General features: G+C 35.4%; 1 protein-coding gene across 13 annotated transcripts in view; it reads left to right on the plus strand.

Annotated features, from left to right (window-relative positions):
* by (focal adhesion protein tensin) overlaps nucleotides 1-25,425 on the plus strand; it is a 687,936-nt gene that overhangs the window by 220,495 nt on the left and 442,016 nt on the right. For 2 of the 13 annotated variants that reach the window (XM_074176613.1, XM_074176614.1), the window contains exon 1: nucleotides 10,705-11,126. The exons of 10 other annotated variants lie outside the window; for them this stretch is intronic. In XM_074176613.1, coding sequence (XP_074032714.1) covers nucleotides 11,124-11,126 — 3 coding nt within the window. In that variant the 5' untranslated portion in view covers nucleotides 10,705-11,123. Of the gene's footprint in view, nucleotides 1-10,700; nucleotides 11,127-25,425 lie in introns of those variants that run through there. One more of the 13 variants, XM_074176602.1, reaches the window with a different exon arrangement.

Below are 25,425 nucleotides of genomic sequence, written 5' to 3' on the forward strand. Positions count from 1 at the left end.
GTTGACGGGTGATTATTAAACGAATGTAACTTACAAAAAAATTTATCAAATGGTCAAAAATACTGAGTGCGCATATAAGCAAAACTAAAAAAAAAAATATGGCTCTTTTTTGGCACCCCGAAAAAAAATCATAATACAAAAAAAATTGGAATCAGTACAAAGTATGGCCTCCACGCTGGTTTATTACGGCCCTACATCTATCGTGCATCGACAAAATGAGATTGTCAATGTCTTGTTGAGGTACATTTGCCCATTCAGCGATTAAGAGCTCTCTCAATTGAAATGTTTTGTGAATGTTCCCCATATGAGGAGTAATTCTTCGTTGAAGCATGTCCCACACATGCTCGATGGGATTCAGGTCCGGTGATTGTGCTGGCCATGGCAATACATCAACTCCTTCGTTGGTGAGCCAGTCAGTCACTAGACGCGCGACATGTGGACGAGCATTATCGTGCATTAGGTGGAAGTTTTCAGCAACAGCACCAGCAAACGGACGGACGATAGGTAGAAGAATGGTGTCGGGGTACTGTCGAGCTGTGAGGGAGCGATTTGGAAAAACGAGATCGGTTCTGCCGCCGATCATGATTCCGCCCCATAGCATTACTGTACCACCTCTGTATGTGTGGACTTCATGGACGTGTCTCAAACGTTTATTATTTCCAGGTCGTCCCCACAGTCTTACTCGACGAGAATCTGGATGAAATCCAAATCTGGATTCGTCTGTAAACAAAACTGTGGCCCAATCATTTGCATCACAGTTTTGATGTTCTTGACACCACTCTAATCTTCTACCGCGATTGCCTCTCGACAAAGGTGGACATCTAAGTGGCCTTCTGTTGTGGAGATCTGCTTCATGCAGTTGATTTCTGACAGTGTCACGACCAATGATTACCTGTTGCGTCTGCTGCAACACGTTAACCAACTCAGGTGCTGTGATTGTCGGTTGTCTTCTTGCGGTTAAGACCAAAAATCGGTCTTGAACTGCAGTTGTAGCGGGTCCTCGCCCTGGACTGCCAGTTTCACGGAAACGCCGCCACAATCGACTGATAACACTTTGGGAGACCCCCAAACGAAGAGCTACATCATTTTGTCGCATGCCACTTTTAAGAAGCCCTACAGCTCTATTCATCTCAGCCAATGGTAAGTGATGGCGTTCCATGTTAAAGCACAATATTTCCAGTTTAATTGCTGAGCAAGAACTGCATAGAATGTACAAACTCGACACTTTCAAATTATCCATTTTAGCCGAAAACCTACAGTTTGTAAAAAACTGATAAAAGATTAGTTACCGTTTTTGCAGACTTTGTTCAACCCATAGAAATCTACAGGGTGGTCGAGTGTATCAATTTAATCGAAATTAAACGACCTCATGCATTTATTTTTATGATATTTGGTATGTTATAAAAATATCCCCAGACTTTTCCGATGTGTGTATTTAGAGAATATATATCGCCGAGAAGCGAATATGATAGCGGTGTAACTGATGTTTGGTGTCCAATGTCCGTTCCAAAAGTTTCGAGTTTTCATTCCTTTATTTTTATTTTGTTTTTATTTATTCAATTGTTATATTTTTACTTGTAGTTTATTTCACTATTATTTCATTTCAGGTTTATTTTGCTTAATATAATTCTTATTTTCAGCTATTCATTTTTAATTATATTCTTTTTTAGTTGTTTCAGGGATTTCAAATCATTTTATATAGTAGACAATGGAAGTCCGAACTAGTGAAATTCATTTCTGTACAATTTTTTGAACAATAAAATTGATTGCTGTGAATTATTATCTTACATCAACATATTTGTATCCCGGCAAGCTGCATTTTTATGTGTAAATGGGCGCAAAATAACCTCATGCTTAAGGCACCAATCTATATAATGTGCACGAACTATAACAAAATTTGTGAATATTGTGATATTTTTTCCTGTTCTTCAGTCAAATTAAAAAATAAGTCTAGAGCGTATATCGTATGATAACGCTGAGATCTCTATGTATTAGTGCTAGGAGTATACTTGATATATATTGTCATCTTGAATTGCTCTGTAAATGGTTGTTACTGTTGGCAATTATTATTATTATTATTATTATTCCGCTAGACCAGCCTTCTTAATTGAATAGAACTGGCCGATACTTGACGGAAATCCATATTAAAACTAATTAATACAGTTTATTGTCTGATTTTCAAAAACCGCGTCTGGTTTTACAAAAACCGCGACACGTGTGTCGCTATATATACAATAGTTTCCTCAAGGGTAAACTAAAAGTTACTTCTAAATTACAACCATTTTATACTATAACATATCACCTACTCGTATTTTCTCCTGGAAATGAAAATATCCAATAATGGCGAATTATTCAATACAGTTTGAGCGTTCATAAGATATTGAAAGTTTTTGAATTCGTTTATTTACATACTCTCCAACAGGTTGAGTTTCAAAGCTTATTTTGGAAATGTAGGGGCTTGAATCCATGGTTGAACTCATGTCCCTCTATGAAAAAATGAGTGGTATATGTGGAATTTATTTTTCCATTCTGGAAAGTTTATTTGTGTTCCTTTATGCGGGCTTTGAACGGTCTTCCAGTTTGACCTATATAAAACTTCGGACATGACTCACATGATAATTTATACACCCCCGATTTTTCTGAAACTGAACTTTTTTCTTTGTTATTCTGAATGTGCATGTCTAACTTATTATTGGTTTTGATAATTTTTGATTTTTTTGATAATAAAGAATGTATTAAACTGATATCGTAATCGTTGTTGACGGTTATTTGTTTTATTATGTTCAGTTCTTTATTGAAATTCGCCTCTGACAAGGGAACATTTATCAGTCTGTTGAAAGCTGATACTTTGTGCGGTTATGGGTGGGTGGACGAATTTTGAATGATAATATATGTATGTCCCTGTTCACGATATGTTGAAAAATCATGTTTATTGTAAAATTTTGTTATTGTCGAGTCTAAAAAATTTATAGAGTCGTTCTTTTCCCTCTCCATTGTGAATGTGATAGAAGAGTGGAGAGAATAGATGAAATTCAAAAACTTAGTCAATTGTCTGTTCGTTTCTAAAAAACATACCAGCCCAACCAGCAAAGTTGTTTCATAATTCCATGGTGTTGCAACAGTTTTATTTTATTAGTATTTTATAATTACTTTCAATATGCTAATTGATTATATTAGATGATCGGTGAACACAATACAGTTGTAGGCAATAAAAGTGTTTTATAAATTTGTCGTAGGAACGTTTATGAAATAAAATTAAAAAACCATTATAAAATAGTCAGGAAATTATCACAGAAACGTTTTCACAACTAACTTATAAAACTTATTTTCTTATAAGAGTAAATTGTTATGTAGCAGTTTTATAACACTTTTCTGCGAGATTTTTATGATAGTTATAAAACTATTTCAAGCTTATTTTATAACTGTTTCCTGTAGCTTTAATGAAATTATTTTATTAGAATGCTTTCAGATATTATTTTATTTTCATTACCATATTGTCACTTCTATGATAATTTCCCAACTATTTTATAGTCAAACATATGCCAAACTAACTGACTGTTATAAGGAAACAAGTATAGCTGAGGCACCAGTCAATCTAATAATAACACTGATGATTTTCAAACAAGACTCAACCTCTAACGGAAGCAAGAAACTCTTTGGAAGGTTCGAAATAGATGAACATTTCAACCTAGCAGACCACTATTATAATATGCATGCAGTCATTGTTCACTGTGGTTCTGGCGTTGAATGTGGTCATTATTACGCCTTGGTCAAAGAAGAAACGGACTGGTTTAAGTTTGACGATAGTCGTGTCACGAAGTGTTCTGGCGATGCATTGAATTTATTGGAGCCTCTGGAGACACCCTACATTTTGTTTTATGAGAGAGAGGACATTGTTAGATCAAGATCTTCAGATGATGTGGTGCTGCAGGTTTTTCCGGGTTTTTCTGCAGCTGAAAAAGCAAATACGCCACTGGAATCAATGAAGTCGCCCCGGAGCGCCAATTAATTTTTATTGTTGTATTTATTTTATTTGTATCGTTGTTTTAACACATTGTAATAATTTTATAAATATATAGTGAAAAATTTTATAGTATGATATATTAACTACAATTCAGAAACACTAATATAACTGTTATAAAATCAAATTCCTTTTGCTAATATATATTTGCTGCCACCAAGAATAAAATCCAGCATTTAGGAACAACCAGCTGACATCGATTCCTAATCACAGCTTTGAAAAATTCTTCAAAATTTTAGTTATGTTTAGTAAGAATAGTTTTGTTTGGTTATTCAAGTGGGACACCGTCGATATCGTGGAAATTAGTTCTTCAGCAACTTCTAAATATTTGATTTTTATTGAGTATAGGTACCCCATAAGTAAATTCAGTATTTTTAATTCATCCCTAATTTTGGACACTATGATATGCATATATATATATATATATATATATATATATATATATATATATATATATATATATATATATATATATATATATATATATATATATATATATATATATATTTTATTTTTTTTTTCTGATTGTATCCCGAATATATGAATAAAAATAAATAATAACTCAATGGCGGCCATTTTGAACATTTATTTAGGGGAATATAATAGTTTTAGATTCAGTTCGAGGTGCTTCAAATAGACGAAGAAATGACTTGGTACTCCATAAAAAAACTTTCTGGAAGCTTTGAGTCGCCCTGTATATTGGAAATACTAAAAAACACTTCAAACTATCCCACCTAACCTAGTGCTTCAATTTTTTTTGCGAAAAACAGAAAAAGGTTTTTATAATGGTTAGCCTTTATAATCGATGAAAGAAACTTTTTAACCAAAATATCCCGACAGATAATATTTATCCAAACTGTATGTGAGAAATTCTTTAATCATACAAGCACTTTTGTAGAAACCTACAGCTTTAAAAGTAGTCCGACTCTGCCGCAATACCATCACTCCCAGAACTGATTCTTAACAGTTTTATAGGGGTAACAGTAGCTCAAATACGTTGAAATGCTTGCCACTGATACCAATTTATTTTATAGAACGACGCCATTTTAAATGATAGCGATCCGGGATACTGAAATTAGATGAGTTGAAAATATGAAATACTGCACATAAAGTGAAATTTACAGCTGAAAAGTACATAAATATTATATTATTTAGAATAAAAGTTTGTGACTAGAAAATTAATACGTCGACAGAGTGAATTTTTGTATAATTAATAATTTTATCGAAAACATTTATAAATGAGTGGCGCGCTTAAATTTTGCTAATAATAGGCTAAAGACTTTGTCAATAAAATTTCATTTGCAGTAAAAATATCAATTTTCGAAACACAAATAATGTCTTTAACAGTTTTATAAGTTCAAAAGTGAAATTTTAAAATGGCTTCAACCTTTCTATTTCTTAGTTTTCAGTTGGTGACGTATGAATTATATTTTCCTACTGTACAATACAAAATTACTTCTTGCGTCTTCAAGAAAACTTTTTTAACACTTTTTTATTTTATTGTTATCGTTTTCGGCAGTATTATATTTTATAACGCCTACGTGGAACTACTAAAAAACTCTCATAAAACTGTCTTTTGATTTTTTTATAAGTATCGCTTAAATATGTTGCAAAACTGCAGTAAGGGAAGTCTTTAGAAAACTACTTTTTAAGAGTGTTAGACAAATTTTATAGTAACTGCCAAAATGTTTATAAAACTGTTTTGTAGTGTTTGTAAAAGGCCTCACAAAATATTGATAATAACTGTAATGTTTTATAAAACGGTGCCAATTTCCTATTTATAGCAGTTTTATAAACACATTGAAAACATTTCTGGGAGAAATGTAGTTTTATAATTTGTTTCTCCGAAACAAATTATAAAACTACATTTGGTATTGGTTTTGATCCCAGAAATTATTTCTTAAACAAAGAAGTCATCAACCTCTTCAAATTGAAATGTGGGAATATTCAGAGTCTGTGATGCATAAAAATTCGTGTCTCCTCCGGCATTTTATCATTAACTACCAAAAGATTAAATTTTGTCATACTGTTTGCTGTCATAGTATCGCTATGAAAAATAGTGAAATTTTGAAATCTTGTAGTTTCTCTTTCGAGGAACAAAAATGAAAATCGTCTTCCACGCCACTGGAGATGATCGTCCTTCTCATGGAGGGTGAGGCAGACTGCTTGGCATGACGGCCGCTTCAGATATGTAATGATACCGCAAAAAGTAGAAGCTGTACCAGCTTATTACCTAATAAGTACTTTGGGTAAAACAAGGATATTGACTTTACTCGGATCGGTAGCGTTACAGAATTTCATGTATTGGATCTTGCAATGTGGATGGTATTCCGAGAGACCGGTATCGTCTCTGGAGTTGCAATCAACTGCAAATTGTAGACCTTCATTTGTATTTATCGTAATTTCATAGTTAAAACTGAGGCTGATGAATTATTGTCTAATTTTTCTGATGCCCGAGAAGTCTTAGTACGGGCTATTATCATCCAAGTCAGGGAAGATAGGAGGACAAAATATTAGCAATTGCATATGTACAGAGTGTGCCAAATTGGACACTCTGAAAGGAAAACTCTTCTTTTCAAACTGGATGAATGAAAACTGATGGAAGTGTCCGAAAGTCAAATTTTATGAAAAACTTTCGAGAAGATACTGTGACTTTCTTTCTGTCAAGAAGTTCTTTTTTATATATAGAATTCAATGGTGTGGAAAACTTATTTTTACAAATGAGATTTCAATAGTTATTGATGGGAAACTATTTTTTTCAATGGGACACCTTGTATACTACTGCATATTCCACTTGAACTCAAAGTTACCTTTCCAAAAATGTAGCATACTTGATGTTTTGCTAGAGTCATCTTTGAATTACACAGCTTTTAGGTATTTTCATGTAGACTTTGAAACGCTCACTTTGATCAAGTAGTAATTCTGGATAAATCGGACTACTACGAAAGGATCAAAACTCTCATTACTAACGGACCGTATGCGAAATTGTCCAGGAACCCCTTACCAAAGATGATTGCTGATGTAAAACACGTCCTTAAGAAAAGCGACAACATACTTACACTTACCCCTCAACTGAAACGGAAGTTACAAGTTTCCAACCCAACGGTGTCGAAACTATATTGCCTCCCAAAAATCCACAAACCGGGAAAATCAATGCGCCCCATCGTGTCAGCTATTGGAGCTCCTACCTACCAAATAGCAAAATGGCTCACTAAAGAATTTGAAACCTTGTCTATTACGGAACCAAGTTTTAGTATAAAAAACCCTTTAGAGTTCATACAACATACAAAAAACGGGGTTCTGCAAGAAGGTGAGATTTTGGTTCCTTTTGATGTTAGTTCCTTATTTCCTAGCGTCCCAATTCCACGGACCTTCCTCTTACCAAATTGTGTATGAAACAACATCGGTTGCTTTTATGAACAACAGGAAGGAACGGCCATGGGAAACCCCTTGTCCCCCTACCTGGCAGACCTGTTCATGAGCAGATTCGAAATGGAAACCAAAGAAAAGTCGAAGTATTTTCCTTGGATTTGGCTAAGGTATGTGGAAGATATTTTCGCAATATTCGATACCAAAAAATCGAATATTGACGACTTTGTTTCCATTTTAAATAATAGATGTCCATCAATAAAATTCACCTTATGAGTTATAAAATAAGGGACAACTACCATTTCTTGACGTTTTGGTAATGAGGAGCTGATATGGAGGGTTAGAATATGATATATTTAGAAAAGAAACAAGCACGTACAGGTATATTCCTGACAGTTCACATCACTGTGGACAGCACAAACGTACTGGGTTGATTTTTTTAGTGCATCGTCTTTTGACTTTCCCTCAAACACCTGATAGGTTCACAAAAGAAAGACGTGCAATACAGGAAATAGCAGCCACTAAAGTTTTCTCGAGGGGAATTGCAGATGACATAATAAGGAAAAAGAAGTTTAGGTTAAGAATGAACGAAATGTTGACTTTCAGAAACGACAAAAACCAAGATAAATACATCTCAGTTCCATACCACCAATATACGAAGAACTTTGGAAATATTTTCAAGGAACTAGGTATGAAGTCATACACTACAGAGCCTTTTGGGAAATCCAAAAGACAAAGTCGAGAATTCGAAAAAGTCTGGAATTTACGAAATTGAATGTAAGGACTGCGATGCAAAATATTATGGACAGACAAAAGGATCTATTAAAGTAAGATATAAGGAACACATAGCACACTTAAAATATGGAAGACCTGAAAAATCAGCAGTCGCCCATCATATTTTGCAACAAAACCATTCCATAGACTTCAGTTCAGATTAGTTGGACAAATTAACAACAACAGTATAGAAATAAGTAAACATAATAATATTATGAATAACGATGACGGACCTATACCAAAGAGCATACTATATAGCTTGTTAAAATAAAATAAAATAATGCTGTTGGTTCAACTGATTACTACACAAGGGCAAAAATAAATTGAGCTAGGCAATATTGTGAAATTAATTTTTATATAAGTGAAAATTGAAGAAAAACGACATATTGAAACGAGCTATGTTGTCAGCGGATGTTCCTGCAATTCTGGAACCCTTAGGTACCAGTCGAGATGATGGTAAACGACCAGATGACATGTCTCTCATACCATGGAAATACGGTAAACCTGTGGTATGGGACTTTACTTGCGTCGACACGGTCGCGGCTTCCCATCTAGCCGAAAGTTCCAAGTCTGCTGGAACTGCAGCATTGTCTGGCGAGAAATTGAAAAGGGAAACATACCAAAATCTTGGAAACAACTATCTGTTTCATCCAGTAGCGGTTGAAACTTTTGGTGTTTTGGTGTTTTGTGTCTCAAACTGCGGATTTAGTGCAATACTTTGTAGATACCACTGACTGAAGTTCACACGCTGTGGAAAATCTCTGGGGAGTAATGCCTGCACTCTTGAAATATGGTATGGGTATAACAAAAAATCAACCAAAATACGCCAAACAATTTGATGACAAATATCCAAAATAACTTCAATAACACTTCAAAATCAATCAAAACGCGCTGTGACAGTTTTTAACACCAACACCTTACTTTAAACCAACATCAATATTTGCTACTGACGTTTGTACATACAGATAATTCGTTTTTGATTGCTATGGTGGGTACGCTGTTTTTTCTGCTTTTAATCTTTAAAAGAAATCACATATCGACAAACTCCATATTTCCAAGAGGTGCAGTAAATAAATTCTGCTACACGTCATTTATTCCAGGATAACTAAATTTATGTTTTCAAAAATTATTAAGCGGTGCTGCGTTATGACGTAATTTTAATTGAGAACAGTGCATCTGACAACAAACAAATACCTTTTAGATCCTCAATTATTTTGCAACAAATCTGATCTCTTAGTTTGCTTTCAGTCGATGCACGATACCGCATCAGATTTTTAAGGAATTTATCCTTAAGTAAAGCGATTTTTAATTTTTTGAGCGAAAACCATTCGTCGGATAAAAAACACCCAGCAAATCAAATGTGCTCAAAAATGTATGGAGATTTTAAAAATAATTTTTAATTCAAGATAAAGCAGTGGCGTAGTATTTTTTTCGCCAAAAATATACATTTCAAAACTCGTACGTATGCCAGTGGCAGAGAAAATTGAGAAAATTGTACATCATAAAATGCGCCTTGATGAATGGAACATATGTACCAAATATGCCAAAGATGTCTACAAAATTATCTCAGTTATTATTAAAAAACTGATTATTTTTGACAACTTTGCCACCCTGTATCTCAAAAGTTGAGGCGTTTAGGACATACGTCCATAGGACGTTCAACTCAATACACCACGAACTTCAGTGTGTAAAAACTCTCTCATTTGGAGAACTGCGAGTGTGTGGAATAAATTTCTTGAATACGTTTTTCCAAATGCTTTTTCTGCTATTCTGGGGTGAATTGGGTAATATTTGACCCAAAACAATGATTGACCCATTTTTCCCAAATCGTATTTGGCTGCAGGACTATTTTTAATGCCCAAGGCTTCTTCTATACTGCACAGTTTACAGTATAGGTTAATCTGGTGTCAATTTAAGTTTAATATTAGGAAAATCTGTAACGTTTGGCAAAAATTTACGCTAAAGTAAGTTATTGAGTTCAATAAAAAAAACATACTCACCTGATTCACAAATCAACAATGACAATTGTAATAGTTATCATAAAATATAATATCTTTAACCTATTTTACTGTACTAATGTTTCCCAAAGAAACAAACAGCATGTATGTTTCTATACTTTTATATATTCGCAGAACAGTCCCCAATAAAGCAGTTCTCCAGCAAAAGTCGTATGATTTAAAACCTTTACGATGTGATTCCGAACTACTTTCCGAGTATTTTACTTTCTGTAGTAAAATCGAATTGAAACCCACGAAATCATGAATGAAAGAAATGATTGGGTGAAATAACCAGTAAAATAGTTTGTGAAGGTGATCTGTTCAAATACACCGAAACCCGTATCAGGCAGTTTCGGAATTGCTCAACATAATTTTCCGAGGCGGCAAACAAGGTTAACTTTATCGCCTTTCCGTACAAATTATTCAACTTATCTTTATTACCATTTACCGATTATCGATAATAGGGTCTGATAAAAGCCGCATTCGATTTTATACATGCCACCCGCGTTTGGCACGTAGACTCCGCTTATTTCGCGGTATAGCGGCGGTTATTTTAACCTGTAGTTGTTTCAGATCGCTCATAGACCACGGCATTATTTTCGCTATCTTCGGCTTTGTCTCAGTTCTTTCTTTGCCGAACGGTTAGGTGAGGTTAAGTTGGTGTTATGTGTGTGTATGGAGTTACAGCGTGGAAAACTTAACAGGAAATTTGAAGTGTTGTCTATATATGAGTTTAAGAAGACGGGGTTCAATCGCGACACACGATAATTGAACTGATTTTTGGTTCGATTTTCGGTTTCATTGGTATAAAAAGACCATGCAGAATCTTCAATATAATGTGGCTTAGTTTAAAAAAAGGTTATTCGTTATCTTAGTGATTTTGTGGCATAGTGATTGGATTTTATCCTTGAGATATCGGCCTGTTTCAAAAGTTACGTCGTTCGTTATCAGAAGCAGTATAAATGGTGAGCATTTTTTAAAGTTTATGATCCTTTTTATGAAATAGGGCTGTTAAAATTCTGATTCGTATGCAAACTCATACAGTGTGTACAAGCCAAATGGAATGACACGTCAAATTAAAATATTTATTCAATATGTTAAGACAACGATAAAAATAAAATAAATACAACAATAAAAATTAATTGGCGCTCCGGGGCGACTTCATTGATTCCAGTGGCGCATTTGTTTTTTCAGCTGCAGGAAAATCCGGAAAAACCTGCAGCACCACATCATCTGAAGATCTTGATCTAACAATGTCCTCTCTCTCATAAAACAAAATGTAGGGTGTCTCCAGAGGCTCCAATAAATTCAATGCATCGCCAGAACACTTCGTGACACGACTATCGTCAAACTTAAACCAGTCCGTTTCTTCTTTGACCAAGGCGTAACAATGACCACATTCAACGCCAGAACCACAGTGAACAATGACTGCATGAATATTATAACAGTGGTCTGCTAGGTTGAAATGTTCATCTATTTCGAACCTTCCAAAGAGTTTCTTGCTTCCGTTAGAGGTTGAGTCTTGTTTGAAAATCATCAGTGTTATTATTAGATTGACTGGTGCTTCAGCTATACTTGTTTCCTTATAACAGTCAGTTAGTTTGGCGCATGTTTGACAATACAGTCGATCATCACCTGTTAAAAATTCCATTTTCAGATGATTTAACAATAAGCTTTGCACGGACTGGTTATTAGTCGTATTAGGAAAAGCTAGATGAAGTTCCAGAAATTCACATGAGTTTTCAGTACTTCTTGAACATTCACCACAAAGTAAACAAGTGAGGATTTTTCCAGCAAAAGATTTACAAACACAAGACGAGATGGGATGTACATTCAGTCCAGAGCGACTGGGAGTATTGATTTTGCTATTGTTTTGCTCACGAAGAGTATTCAAATATTTATAATTCAGAAAAGAGCAATCAGAATGATGAGTAATTTGAAGTATAATCAATCGTGTAGAAATGTCTTCAAGAATAACGGGATAATGACGATCTATGCTCTTTATATTTATGAATGCTTAATGTTTGTATTGAAAAAAAGGCATCTGTTCGTTAACAATATTAATCAACACTCCTATGGAACAAGAAGAAATGATTTCGTGCTCCCTACACATAGGTTAACCATAACAGAAAAAACTCCTCATTACATGTCAATGAAGCTATACAATAAATTGCCTAATCGAATCAAAGATTTGAGGAGCGTAAAGAAATCTAAGAAAGAAATAAAAAAATATTTAATAGATTCAGAACCATATAGTGTTAGGGACTTTTTAGACCAAAACGAATTATAGAAATGACAGATTTTTTTCAACACTTTTCAACAAATTAAGGTTACTTGAACAATTTTATGAATAAAAGTACTCGTGTGGAAAGTCGATCGGAGCAACGAGTCTTGATAAAAATGTAGTTTCACTCGACGACATCAAACCCGCTCGTCCACCATTATTTGAAATGAATAATTATCAAAGCAGAAATAATAATGATAACGTTAATTCAACAACATTTATCCTGAGATGTCTACCATTATTCGAAAATATTAGTTTTTAAGGAAAATGGAAATGATAGGTGAAATGTTCAAAACGAATTTTTATAATGCAAACACGTTTAACTAACGAAACTCAAGAACCTCAAGAGCAAACAGAAATGAAAAATCCGCTACAGAAACTGCTCGATATGACCACCTTCTCTCTCTATACATTTTCTTAGTCTGCGAAGACACCCTCTCTGTACTTGAAATAGCATTCCAGGGTCGTTTCGTATGGCTTCACAATGTAATGTTATTCTATTCAACAATGCATCTCTTGTGTGAATAGGTGTAGCGTAAACAAGGCTTTTTAGATGCCCCCACAGAAAGAAATCCAATGGATTTAAATCCGGAGACCGCGATGGCCATGAATATGGCCCACCTCTACCAATCCATCTATTGTGAAAAATATGGTTCAGATGGTCACGCACAATCAAACTAAAATGAGGAGGAGCGCCATCATGCATAAACCACATATCTCTTCGGGTTTGCAATGGAACATGTTCCAAAAGTCCATTCAAATCGTTCTGAATGAACTTCAAATAACGTTCTCCATTCAATCGGTCCTGTAGAACGAATGGTCATATAAGATGGTTTCCTATGATACCAGCCCAAACATTCACGTTGAATTTCCGTTGGTGTTTGGTTTGCAATATCCCATGGGGATTTTCTTCGGCCCATATATGGAGATTATGAGAGTTGATAACTCCATCTCTACTGAAACCTGCTTCATCAGTGAATAAAACTCGATTAATAAAAGTCATATCCTCTCTTTGCCTATCCATGAACCAATTGGCATATTCCAGTCGTGCTGGAAAATCTTGAGGTGTCACGGCATATACCTTCTGGATGTGAAATGGGTGGAGCAGTTGTTCCCTAATTATTCTATGAATAGTGGACTTGGATGTATGGAACTGTTCTGATAGATTTCTGATGCTCATTGAAGGATCATCAGCGACGGCTTCCAAAATATTTTCCTCCAATACAACGGTACGTACAGTCCTAGGAGCGCCCTCACCACCTCGTTTTGGCAAAACTGTACCTACAATAATATCGAAATAAAACAACGTGCTCAAATTAATTATATTATCAATTATTACATACCTGTCTCCCTCAAGCTGCGATCGACACGCTTGAATGTTTCTCTTGACGGTACCGTTCGATTGGGAAAATGCTCGGAATACAGACGACGAGCTTCTGCAGCATTACAAAATGCTCGTCCATAAAATACATGCATATCTGCATATTCATTGAATGTAAACTGTTCGGCCATATCAAAAAAATTCAAAATATCCTATAGAATATTGACAATACAATGATAGTCATATGACAACGCACCACTCAACAAAACAAAATCGCATTCCAGTTTCTCATTTTTTATCAAAACTTTCTAAAAGGTTTTTTTGTCAACATCTGTGAAAGAAACGGAACATAATTATTCCCTGGATATTTTTCACCTGATCATGTGCAGCCGTTTTTGTAGTTCATTCGTTTGCTTTTTATTAGTATAGTAAATATTTTTTCCGATGTGCGTTTTTTCAGCTAAATTTAGATTCGTGTTAAAGAATTTCTTCCATAAAATTATAATTATCAGTGAAACTCCTCAACAGTTTAGCTGTGAAGAAGAATTTGAAACATTCGAATGTTGAGTTTCATGAGATTCAGATAACTGATCAACACGAAACGTGATTATTCCACACGTATTATGTACATACAAAATATGGAATGAATTCGATATATCATAGTAGAGTAGCTTGTTAGTTTAAAAACACCACGAATCTACAGAACTTGATATTTCTTTTGAAAAAATACCTGCTATCACAATTGTGACTTAAACTTCCATATAGGTACTGTACTTTTTGTTTACGACTTCATTTTAGCATACTTTGTATTATTCCTGTCATAAATGTTGTTGAATTAACGTTATCATTATTATTTCTGCTTTGATAATTATTCATTTCAAATAATGGTGGACGAGCGGGTTTGATGTCGTCGAGTAGAACTACATTTTTATGAAGACTCGTTGCTCCGATCGACTTTCCACACGAGTACTTTTATTCATAAAATTGTCCAAGTAACCTTATTTTGTTGAAAAATATTGAAAAATATCTGTCATTTCAAAGTTTTGGGGTGTGGACCATCGGGGGTAGTCCGTTCCTGACTTTGTAGCAAAACAACTGACTCCTGCATGAAAGCTCATCGACGGAATTCATTTGTTTAGTCAATTACCAAAATTTGGATGATTTTGAATATTCACTTGAAAAGTTATCAAAGAAAAACATTTTTCATTTTGTAACTTCGAGGGCCCGTAACTTGGTTACGAAGACCTTTAGGAAAAAAAGTTATATGAAGTACTGGTGATATTTTGACCCCATCCATACATTCCCGAGAGGAAAAGAGGAAGTCCAGGGACACCCTGTATAAATATTAGCGTAAGAAGCAACTTGTAGTATTCAAAACATGCGAAACATGCGATATATTTTTCAAATACAGTTTGTGGAGATCAAATCGGGAGGTGTAGTTTATGAAAAAATATTAATCATCTCATCACGTTCATTTAATCAAGTTGTTTTTGTTCACATACAAATAAATTTGCCACTTGCTATTTTTGAAATTCAACCGCACTCTCCAATCGCTCGGTATATAATATACAATTTTTTAATGCAACCACAAAATACATTTGATATTCGAGCGAAGATCTCAAATCACTCACAAACTTGATATTCATTCTGTAACAAAATACGATCCCATCCACATCTTCCCATGGGAATATAGTGAGCCGAAACAGGCACTCAAAACAAATCCTGCGGATAACCATAAACAAATGAACATATCAAACGAACAGCAATAATTTCCCGTTCATCTCAAGTACAATTAATTTCTTATCTCCGAAGAAATCACAACCCAACCAAGGGAGAGACATATTCTTGCCCATAAACAGAATGATTCCAGTGCCGGAGTGAGAAAAATAATGGAGTGATTTGTTAGAAAGATTTGTGGATTCAGAAAATATGGTAAATCTGAACGAATGGAAATGAATCATTTCTTCAAGTGTAAAGGATGAAAAGCTCTGAAAGGGCAAAATACATATCAAAATTAATTTCACGTATATTTTAATAAAGATAATTTCAGGTAAAATTCACAATGACTTGTACATTGTTCATTGTTTTAATTCGGATTCATTTCATTCATTTTATAATTTTTGTAGAGAATTTTCAATACTGTTGTTTGGATTATGAAAAACAAGTACATTAAATGTAAATAAGTATAATTTAAAAAACTAAAAAACACGCTTTTAAAGAACATCGAACTAAAAAGTTAAAAGTATTTTTTTAAATAAACTTGAAACAATAACGAACGAAAAATATTAGTAATATTGTAAAAAAAGCGACGAGCGCTTGATATAAAAAAATATGGCTCAAAGCAAACACGTTTTTTTTACACACTTTACCTGTCTGTATGTATGCATGTATGTTTGTTTGTATGTTTGTTTGTAACACTAAAAATCGGGATCTCTATTGACAAAATTATCGGTGAGATGGCGGGGAGATGGCGCTGTACGTAATCTCATTGATATTTCTTGATCTATTCGCGGGCAGATGGCGCTTTACGTAACCTCCTTGATAGGTTGTTCAAAAGAAAATCAAAATAAAAAACATATTTTAAGAATTATAAGTGTTAGCGAAATTTTGTACTACAGATGAAATATTCGAATATTTACAATTATCGGTGATTCAGTACAGAAAAAAGTTTTGAACGAAACGGAAGATACATTTTGAAATCTAATTCGATTATTTGAAAGCAAACAAGAATATGAATTTCAACAATGAAAACTTCATCGTAAATTGTACACCTAAAAAATTCAGTTACTCAAATATTTAAAAAAATCGAAAAATTAGAATTAAGGTGCTTGACATACATATCAAATCAAAAGATTGATTTGAAAAATAAAATTATTCACTGAAAAAATATTTTCAGTCCGTTAATATTTTGAAAGAAACTTCAAATCAAAACATCAAGACTGAATTGTTTTTTGAAATTATTACTGCAAATTTTCTCTTTACTTCGAAACAAATTTTACAACTGTCCGCCCTCTGTTGGAGACTTACTGCATCTCAGTATTATCTACTATAGAATTTTAGACCTCAAACTGAAAAAGCAAATGCGCTACTGGAATTAATGAAGTCGCCCCGGAGCGCCAATTAATTTTTTTATTTTTATCGTTGTTTTAATAAAATTGGGGATTTTTTCAAACTTTATTATGTTGTTTGAGACGAATTTTACATTCGTGCGTCGTCTGTTAAAGATTTATAATACTTGTGACTAGAACTTGAAAAACAAATTATTTTTGACAATAAATCGGACCAAAATAGTGAATAAATATAGTTTAAAAAACTGAAAAACACGCTTTTAAAGAACATCGAACAAAAAGTTAAAAATACTTTTTTTAAATGAGCTTAAAACTATAAAGAACGAAAAATACTAGTATTATTCTGAAAAAAGCGTGGGCGCTATGTGACATATTTTTGTATTTTTTTTTTATTTGTATTTTTGCCTGACGCTTTTTTCACAATAATACTGGTATTCGAACTTTTTAGTTCGATGTTCATTAAAAGCGTGTTTTTTAGTATTTTTAAACTATATTTATCCTAAAATAACAGTTTCAAGATAGCAAGAACGTGGAAACTGAAAAAAAAATTTGAAAATCAGCCGATCGGTTTCAACTATATTGTTGAAACGTTTAGGGCCGTGGGATTGGCCACTGAGATCACCCGATCTCACGCCACTTGACTTTTTTTTATGGGGTGTTTTAAAAGAAAGGTTATACAATACTCCAGTGCCTACCAAAGAAGAATTGCGATGGCGAATAGTGCGGAGTATTGAAGATCTGGATCCCCAGGAAATTGAAAAAATAATCACAAGTCGCGTACAGAAAAACATTTTGAAGTGTTTAGAATGTAATGGACAACATTGTCAGCATTTATTGTGAAAATGTGATATTTTGTTTACAATTTTGTTATTTTGAATCATCCTATTCTGTTATTGTCTGTACTTTCACATGTTTCAGCCCACAAAATCTTACTTTTTACCTAGAAATGACTGATTTTTGGTACAGTTGTTCCTTGGAAACTTTGAGCCATAGTTGAGGAAATTATTTTGTAACCTTACAAACTTCCTCTCGTTCATTGGTGTTAATTCAGGATACATTTGGTTGAATTTTTTACACGTTCTGACAATGATTTGATCACTTTGTTCATGTGTATAATAAATTATTCCATAAGAACTTCGTTTGAATAATCGATATTTGCATTCATTTTAGAAAATGGTTCGAAACACCGTCGATATCTCTTTGTAAATTACTTATAAAAGTAACCGAACTGCTATAAGCTTGATAATTCCACTGCTACCTAAATCCAAATTCTAAAAAAAATAATGTTTCTAGAAGAAGCGACTTTATTGAGAAAACTTGACGATTTAGGTATAGGGACATGATATATCATTTTGAAGCATTTTTCACCATCGTTCAATTCACCAAGTAATATACAGGGGGGGGTTTCATTTGAAAAAATGCACTTTTGACTACTTTTTTGCACAATGGAAATAAAAGTATTTTCAGCACGCCCTGTATGGTATGGAGTCGATTTCTTGGTGTGGTTTGAATATTTCGAGTTTGTCCAAACTATCATTAAAATATCAATTTTTCATGAATTGAGAGTACTGATGTACTTAATTTCAATTAAGGCTATGTTTTGGACCATATTTAGCACAATTTATTTTTTATCTCGAAAACAGATAGAGATAGGTATAGGACATTATTAACAAAAAAGTATTAAAATATTAGAGCAAATTCAAAAATGTATTGATATACGAGGTGTTCCATTCAAAAAAATGAAGTTGCTAGGACGTTTTGATGGAAGTGGCAACGCCGCAATGCTGAAAATATTTTAGATCGATAGAGCAGGTAAGGAAATGCATATTTTACCTGACACTGGTAGATCAACATTCGCCCTCTGAAAATTGCCACTCATTATGCTTATGACGGTCCTGTTATGATCCACAGATTACCGAAATGAATAGTCAAGTTAGCCTTGGAGGCCGGCGTGACCGCGATGTCGGTGCTCTTTTATTTTCTTTTACCGGCTAGGTTTGTATTTGCGGAATTTACTGGCAGACCCTCGACCGCTTTATTAATGTTTTCGTTATTTGAACGACGAACGTATCTGGAAATCGTTTGGTGTTATGTGGTTTGTGGCTCCATTCCGTAACGTGATGTTTTCAATGTTCGCATGACTTGAAGTTCCACAAAATTATCGAAATGAAACATTTCATGTTAGCTGCAAGAACTAATCCACTGCGAAACATTTGGGTTTGGGGTTTGATTTGAAAATGGAAAAGAACGGGTCATATACAAGGTCCACACGGTCTCTGTAAACCAAACTATTGATCAATTCCATTAGTTCGGACTTCCATTGTCTGATATTATATGAAATGATTTGAAATCCCTGAAATAACTAAAAAAAACAATTAAAAAATTAAAGAAGAAGATTAAAAATGAATAGCATAAAAACAGTTATAGTAAGCAAAAACCTGAAATGAAATATAGTACAAGTAAAAATGGAACAAATTGAAAAAAAAATTAAAAAAAGTTAAGAGATTCCAAGTCAAGACCGTTTCCTCCGTGAGCTGACAACTTATAGGTTATTTGAGTACTTTCACTCATCTCTGCTTTCCTTTTTTCACTTCACTGGTTCCGTGGGAGATGACCGTTTTGGCGGGAGTTGGCCATTTTTTGCTTGATGATGGGTTTCCATATGTTGCGTATTTCTACGCTGGCTTGGCTAAATATGTTGTTGGACAACATGTATGCGGCTTCCTTGAATTTTCTCCTAAACCAATGTTCCTCTCTGTGCAAGATCTCAGCTTGGGACCACTCGATGTTGTGTTGATGGGTCCAAATATGGTCTGCTATTCCTGATTTGCTTTGTGTTTCTTGTGCTCGGCAATGCGAACATTCAATGGCCTCTTAGTTTCACCAATATAGGATTTTCCGCACTCACAGGGTATCCGGTAAATGCAATTGTTGGAATCGCAGTCCGCGTTTGGTGGCCTGGTTTTCGTGAGGCTGCTACGGATAGTGTTACCAGCTCTGAAGCAGATTCTGATGTTGTACTTGGAACCAATTCTTCTTATCCTCTCCGATAATCCTCTGATGTAGGGAAGTGCAAGCACTGGTTGTGACGACTTCTCTTCCTTGCGAGGCTCCTGCTGTCTTTCAGCCAAATTCTTTTCTACCATCGCTTTGGAGTAGCCATTCCGTTGAAAATAATTTTTGATATTGTCCAGTTCCTTCTCGAGACCTTCCTTCGTATCCAGAGCCCGAAAGCACGGTCTAATAGAGTCTTGATAATTCCTCTCTTAGTCGATTGATGGTGGTTGGATTCATGGTTCAGATACTGTCCCGTATGAGTGGGTTTTCGGTATACAGATGTTTCCCACTCAGTGTCGGTTCTCTTCACCAAAACGTCTGAGAATGGCAATTCGTTGTGGATTTCCATCTCCATTGTGAAATTGATGGAAGGTCTCACGCTGTTGATGTGTTTCAGGAAGGCGTCTAGATCAGTATTCCCATGGTTCCATATTATGAAGGTGTCGTCAACATATCTCAATCAGACTCGAGGTTTCTTGTGGGCTTCTTCAATGGCCAGAGTTTCAAACCACTCCATATATATGTTGGCTATGACTGGTGAAAGTGGCGATCCCATTGGCAGTCACTCATCTTGTGTAAAGAATTCGTCCTTCAGTTGGAAATAACAATTTCGTACACATCATCCTAGTAATTCCATAATTACTTCTAAAGGTAGATTCGTTCTCTCTTTCAGGTTCCCGTCTTCGGATAGTTTTCTCTGTATGATTTGGAGTGCTTCTTCGACCGGAACGTTGGTGTAGAGGCTTCCACGTTGATGTTCCTGTTTGAATTCAATTGTTCGACAAAATGCCTTGAATTCTTCACAAAAGACGATGCTTTGTCTTGTAATGTTTGTATTATGGAAAGTAAAAATCTAGACAAGTTTTGAGTAGCCGAATCTTTGGAGCTGATGATCGGTCTAAGCGGAACGTCCTTCTTGTGGATTATGGGTAATCCATACAAGTGAGGGGGCTTACTGTGGTACTGTGTTAGAGATGATCTTTCGTTGTTTGAAAGATAGACTGGTACAACTTCCTTTCAATTGATGCAGTAGGGTCCCGTACGATCTTTGTGTACCGTCCCTTCTGAAGAACCTCTCCCATCTTCTGTTCGTAGAGAATACTATCCATCACCACAGTAGCGTTTCCTTTATTTGCAGGTAGGATCTTGAGTGTGTTGTCTCTACGTAGGCCTTACAGAGTTCTACGTTCTTCATTGCTGATGTTAGATGTTGGAACTGGTTCTCGATCCAGCTGTTCTCTGATTCTCCATCTGAATTCATCTGCCTCGGTCTGGTCAATAAGGGAACTGGTGGATTCCACTGCCGTAATTATCTCACAAGTGGGCACAGATGTTGGCGCAATGGCAAAATTTAGGCCTTTCCTGAACAAGGATTCCATTATGTCCATGAGCGGGCGTGAACTCATGTTGATGACATTGGCGGCTTCATAGTTGTCCTGTTTTTGTTAGCCTGTAGATCTTTGTTTCCGAAAGCCATATTGATGATCGCTCAAGATGTTGAAGTGTTCCAAATATTTGAGGATATGGTGGTAAACGACTTTCTCCATGAGTTTTAATGTCACTGATACCAAAGCGACTGCTCTATATTTATTTGGAAGATTATTATTGCCATTTTCGGGCAATCTGAACGTGAGCAATCTTCCAATAAGAAGGACAAACCCTCTTCCTGTAAGACAGGTTGAAAAGTCCACAAAAAACTGGTGCAATTTCATTGGCGCACTTCTTAAGTACGATGACGGGCACTTAAACAGGACCAGACGCCTTGTTGATATTAAGCTGTTTCAAAATTCGCCAGACTAGACACTGTCGAAAAGTAATTTCCGGCATTGTGGATTCTACTGTGGAAATAGTGAATAGTGCCTTTTCCAGAAAATTTCGGACGAAGATAACTGTTTATTTCAAATAAAGCACCTTGTAATTTTTTGGTCTAAACCAGTGATTCCAAAAGTTGTCCAGATGGACCTCCAGGGGTCCACGAGAAACTCGACGGGGGTCTACGTTGGCGTGACCAAAAAATGGGAGTTCACAATTCATGAGCGGGGGTCCACAACAATTTTTCTGGTTTCGATAGTGAAGAACTAAAATGTTGGATTGTAGGCAGATGATATTTTGAGAAGCTCAGCGACTGTAGCATATAAAAACTTGCAAATTTCATATTCAGTACAACGCTGAGTACAATGCTGGGAATTGATTGGTTTCTCATGCTGTGGGTAGATATCAAAAAAGTTAATAGCTTAAGAAAGCCATTGTATAGCGAAACACGTGTCACGGTTTTTGTAAAGACCTTTATAGTGAATATCATACAATAAACTGTATTAATTAGTTTTTCAATATGGATTTTCATCAAGTATCGGTCAGTTCTATTTAACTTTTTTGATTGTCCAACTTCACTTTTTTTAGATATTTCATCACAGCAAAATTATATAATGGATACACTGATCAATTCCCACTTTTTATTCGAAAAATGTTAATTTGTGGTTAGAAGACAGCCGCAACGCGGCCATACTTAGATCTTGACTTCATATTTTTTTGTTTTGGGAATATGGTAGAAATGTAGCTGCAGGGGGTCAACTGGAACCAGCAGAATTTTCAAAGTGGTCTGTGATAAAAAAAAAGTTTGGGAACCTCTGGTCTAAACAATATAAAATTCAATTACCTTTCATTTTGAGGTTCCAATACCTAACCTAAACAATTTTCCAAATAGTAGTTCTTATTTCAATGCATTATTTGAATTCAGATAGTTTTGAAACGATATTTATTTTTTATATTCATATTCTGACAGTAGTTCATCAAATATACTTTGAAATTTGTTTTTATTATTCAACTGAAACAATAACAAAATATGAAACACATATGTATTCGAATCACAGTGGTGCTCCAAATGACGACCATCCTGTTGAATACAAAAGTCCACGTTGAATACAAAAGTCCACTCTCTCTATGAAAAACTGCTTAACATTTAATTACATTTGTGGAGTTCTTCGAAAAGCAACCTTTATTCTCTACTTTATATTTGACAGTAGGTTGGAGGAGTGTCGTAAACCTCATTCTTCAGGTGAACCCTTAGAAAAAAATCGAGGTAAGTGAAATCTGGTGATCTCGCTGGCCAATTTTCTGGTCCTCCCCTACCAATCCATTCATTCGGAAAGTACATATTCAAAACCTGTCTGACACTGAATTTGAAATGTGCTGGAGCTCCATCCAATTGTAACCACACTGTTGTCTGTTATTCAGTGGAAAATTTTCCAGAAGCTAAGGATTGTGAAAAAAATAACCACTTGAGTTTCCAGCAGAAACGTATGGTCCTATAACTTGTGTTCCTGCAATAGACCATCAATTCGGGTGATCCAGAGCGCGGCAGAATGGAGTATTCACATCACTATAATAATGGAAGTTGTGTTTACCAGAACATAAAATGTAATCTAAAAAATCTTCATCCTCACGATGGAAGTCTATTTCATTCAATTCCTGATGCATCTGAAAACGGTACAGGTGAAATTTGTATTTTTTATTACCCTAGAAAAGGTCCGCCTGCTTGTCCCTGTAACTTTCGTGATCTTCCGTTGACTTATATGTGCGTTTGCGATAATTAATCCCTTAATGAGAAATTCATTTTCCTCATTTCCAATGAAACGTTTTGGTCTATTTGCCTTTTCATGAGCTACACTTACAGTTCTACGGAATTTATGTAGCAATCGTTTGAAAACCAACTTGTTTGGATGATTCCGATTTGGATATTTTTGGGCAATACATTCTCGACGCCAAAAGGCAATTCTTCAAACACTCATCAATCGCTAAAATCATATCTATCCGCTCTTGAACAGGATAAGTTTTCATTTTCAACGGGTATAATTCAGTGAATGTTTTGGATAATGTAAAACACATTAACTGTCAATAAAAATTTTTTCAGCAATTCGAATGAATTCCGTTTCCAAGCAATCTTGATTTGAAGAATGCATTGAAATAAGAACTACTGTTTGAAAAAGCCAATCTCTGAAAAACTATCAACATTAGGTACAGGGAACCCCAAAATGAAATGGAAGATAATTGAATTTCATATTTTTCAGACGAAAAAAATACAGGGTGTTCTATTTGAAATAACAAAGTTATCTTTGTCAGAAATTATCAAGAAATATCATATGGAGCTACGGGTTTTATCGAAATCAATAGCCTGAAACCTCTTTTATGCTTGGTCAGAATTTGAAGGGATGATTTTTATATACACACATCGGAAAAATCTAGGGATATTTTTAAAAATGACAATATTTTTTTTAGATCGCTTTAGGGAAAAAAAGTTGACGGGTGATTATTAAACGAATGTAACTCGCAACAAAATTTATTAAATGGTCAAAAATACTGAGTGCGCATATAAGCAAAACTAAAAAAAATATGGCTCTTCTTTGGCACCCCGAAAAAAAATCATAATACAAAAAAAATTGGAATCAGTACAAAGTATGGCCTCCACGCTGGTTTATTACGGCCCTACATCTATCGTGCATCGACAAAATGAGATTGTCAATGTCTTGTTGAGGTACATTTGCCTATTCAGCGATTAAAAGCTCTCTCAATTGAAACGTTGTGTGAATGTTCCCCATATGCGGAGTAATTCTTCGTTGAAGCATGTCCCACACATGCTCGATGGGATTCAGGTCCGGTGATTATGCTGGCCATGGCAATACATCAACTCCTTCGTTGGTGAGCCAGTCACTCACTAGACGCGCGACATGTGGACGAGCATTATCGTGCATTAGGTGGAAGTTTTCACCAACAGCACCAGCAAACGGACGGACGATAGGTAGAAGAATGGTGTCGAGGTACTGTCGAGCTGTGAGGGAGCGAATTGGAAAAACGAGATCGGTTCTGCCGTCGATCATGATTCCGCCCCATAGCATTACTGTACCACCTCTGTATGTGTGGACTTCCTGCACGTGTCTCAAACGTTCATTATTTCCAGGTCGTCTCCACAGTCTTACTCGACGAGAATCTGGATGAAATCCAAATCTGGATTCGTCTGTAAACAAAACTGTGGCCCAATCATTTGCATCCCAGTTTTGATGTTCTTGACACCACTCTAATCTTCTACCGCGATTGCCTCTCGACAAAGGTGGACATCTAAGTGGCCTTCTGTTGTGGAGACCTGCTTCATGCAGTCGATTTCTGACACTATCACGACCAATGGTTACTTGGGGCGTCTGCTGCAATACGTTAACCAACTCAGGTGTTGTGATTGTCGGTTGCCTTCTTGCGGTTAAGACCAAAAATCGGTCTTGAACTGCAGTTGTAGCGCGTCCTCGCCCTGGATGTTGTTCGGCTGGACTGCCAGTTTCACGGAAACGCCGCCACAATCGACTGATAACACTTTGGGAGACCCCCAAACGAAGAGCTACATCATTTTTTCACATGCCACCTTGAAGAAGCCCTACAGCTCTATTCATCTCAGCCAATGGTAAGTGATGGCGTTCCATGTTAAAGCACAATATTTCCAGTTTAATTGCTGAGCAAGAACTGCATAGAATGTACAAACTCGACACTTT

Source organism: Leptinotarsa decemlineata, unplaced genomic scaffold, assembly GCF_025532065.1.
Source record: "Leptinotarsa decemlineata unplaced genomic scaffold, Ldec_3_MD MMD2_tig00001973_RagTag_RagTag, whole genome shotgun sequence".
Lineage (NCBI taxonomy): Eukaryota > Metazoa > Arthropoda > Insecta > Coleoptera > Chrysomelidae > Leptinotarsa > Leptinotarsa decemlineata.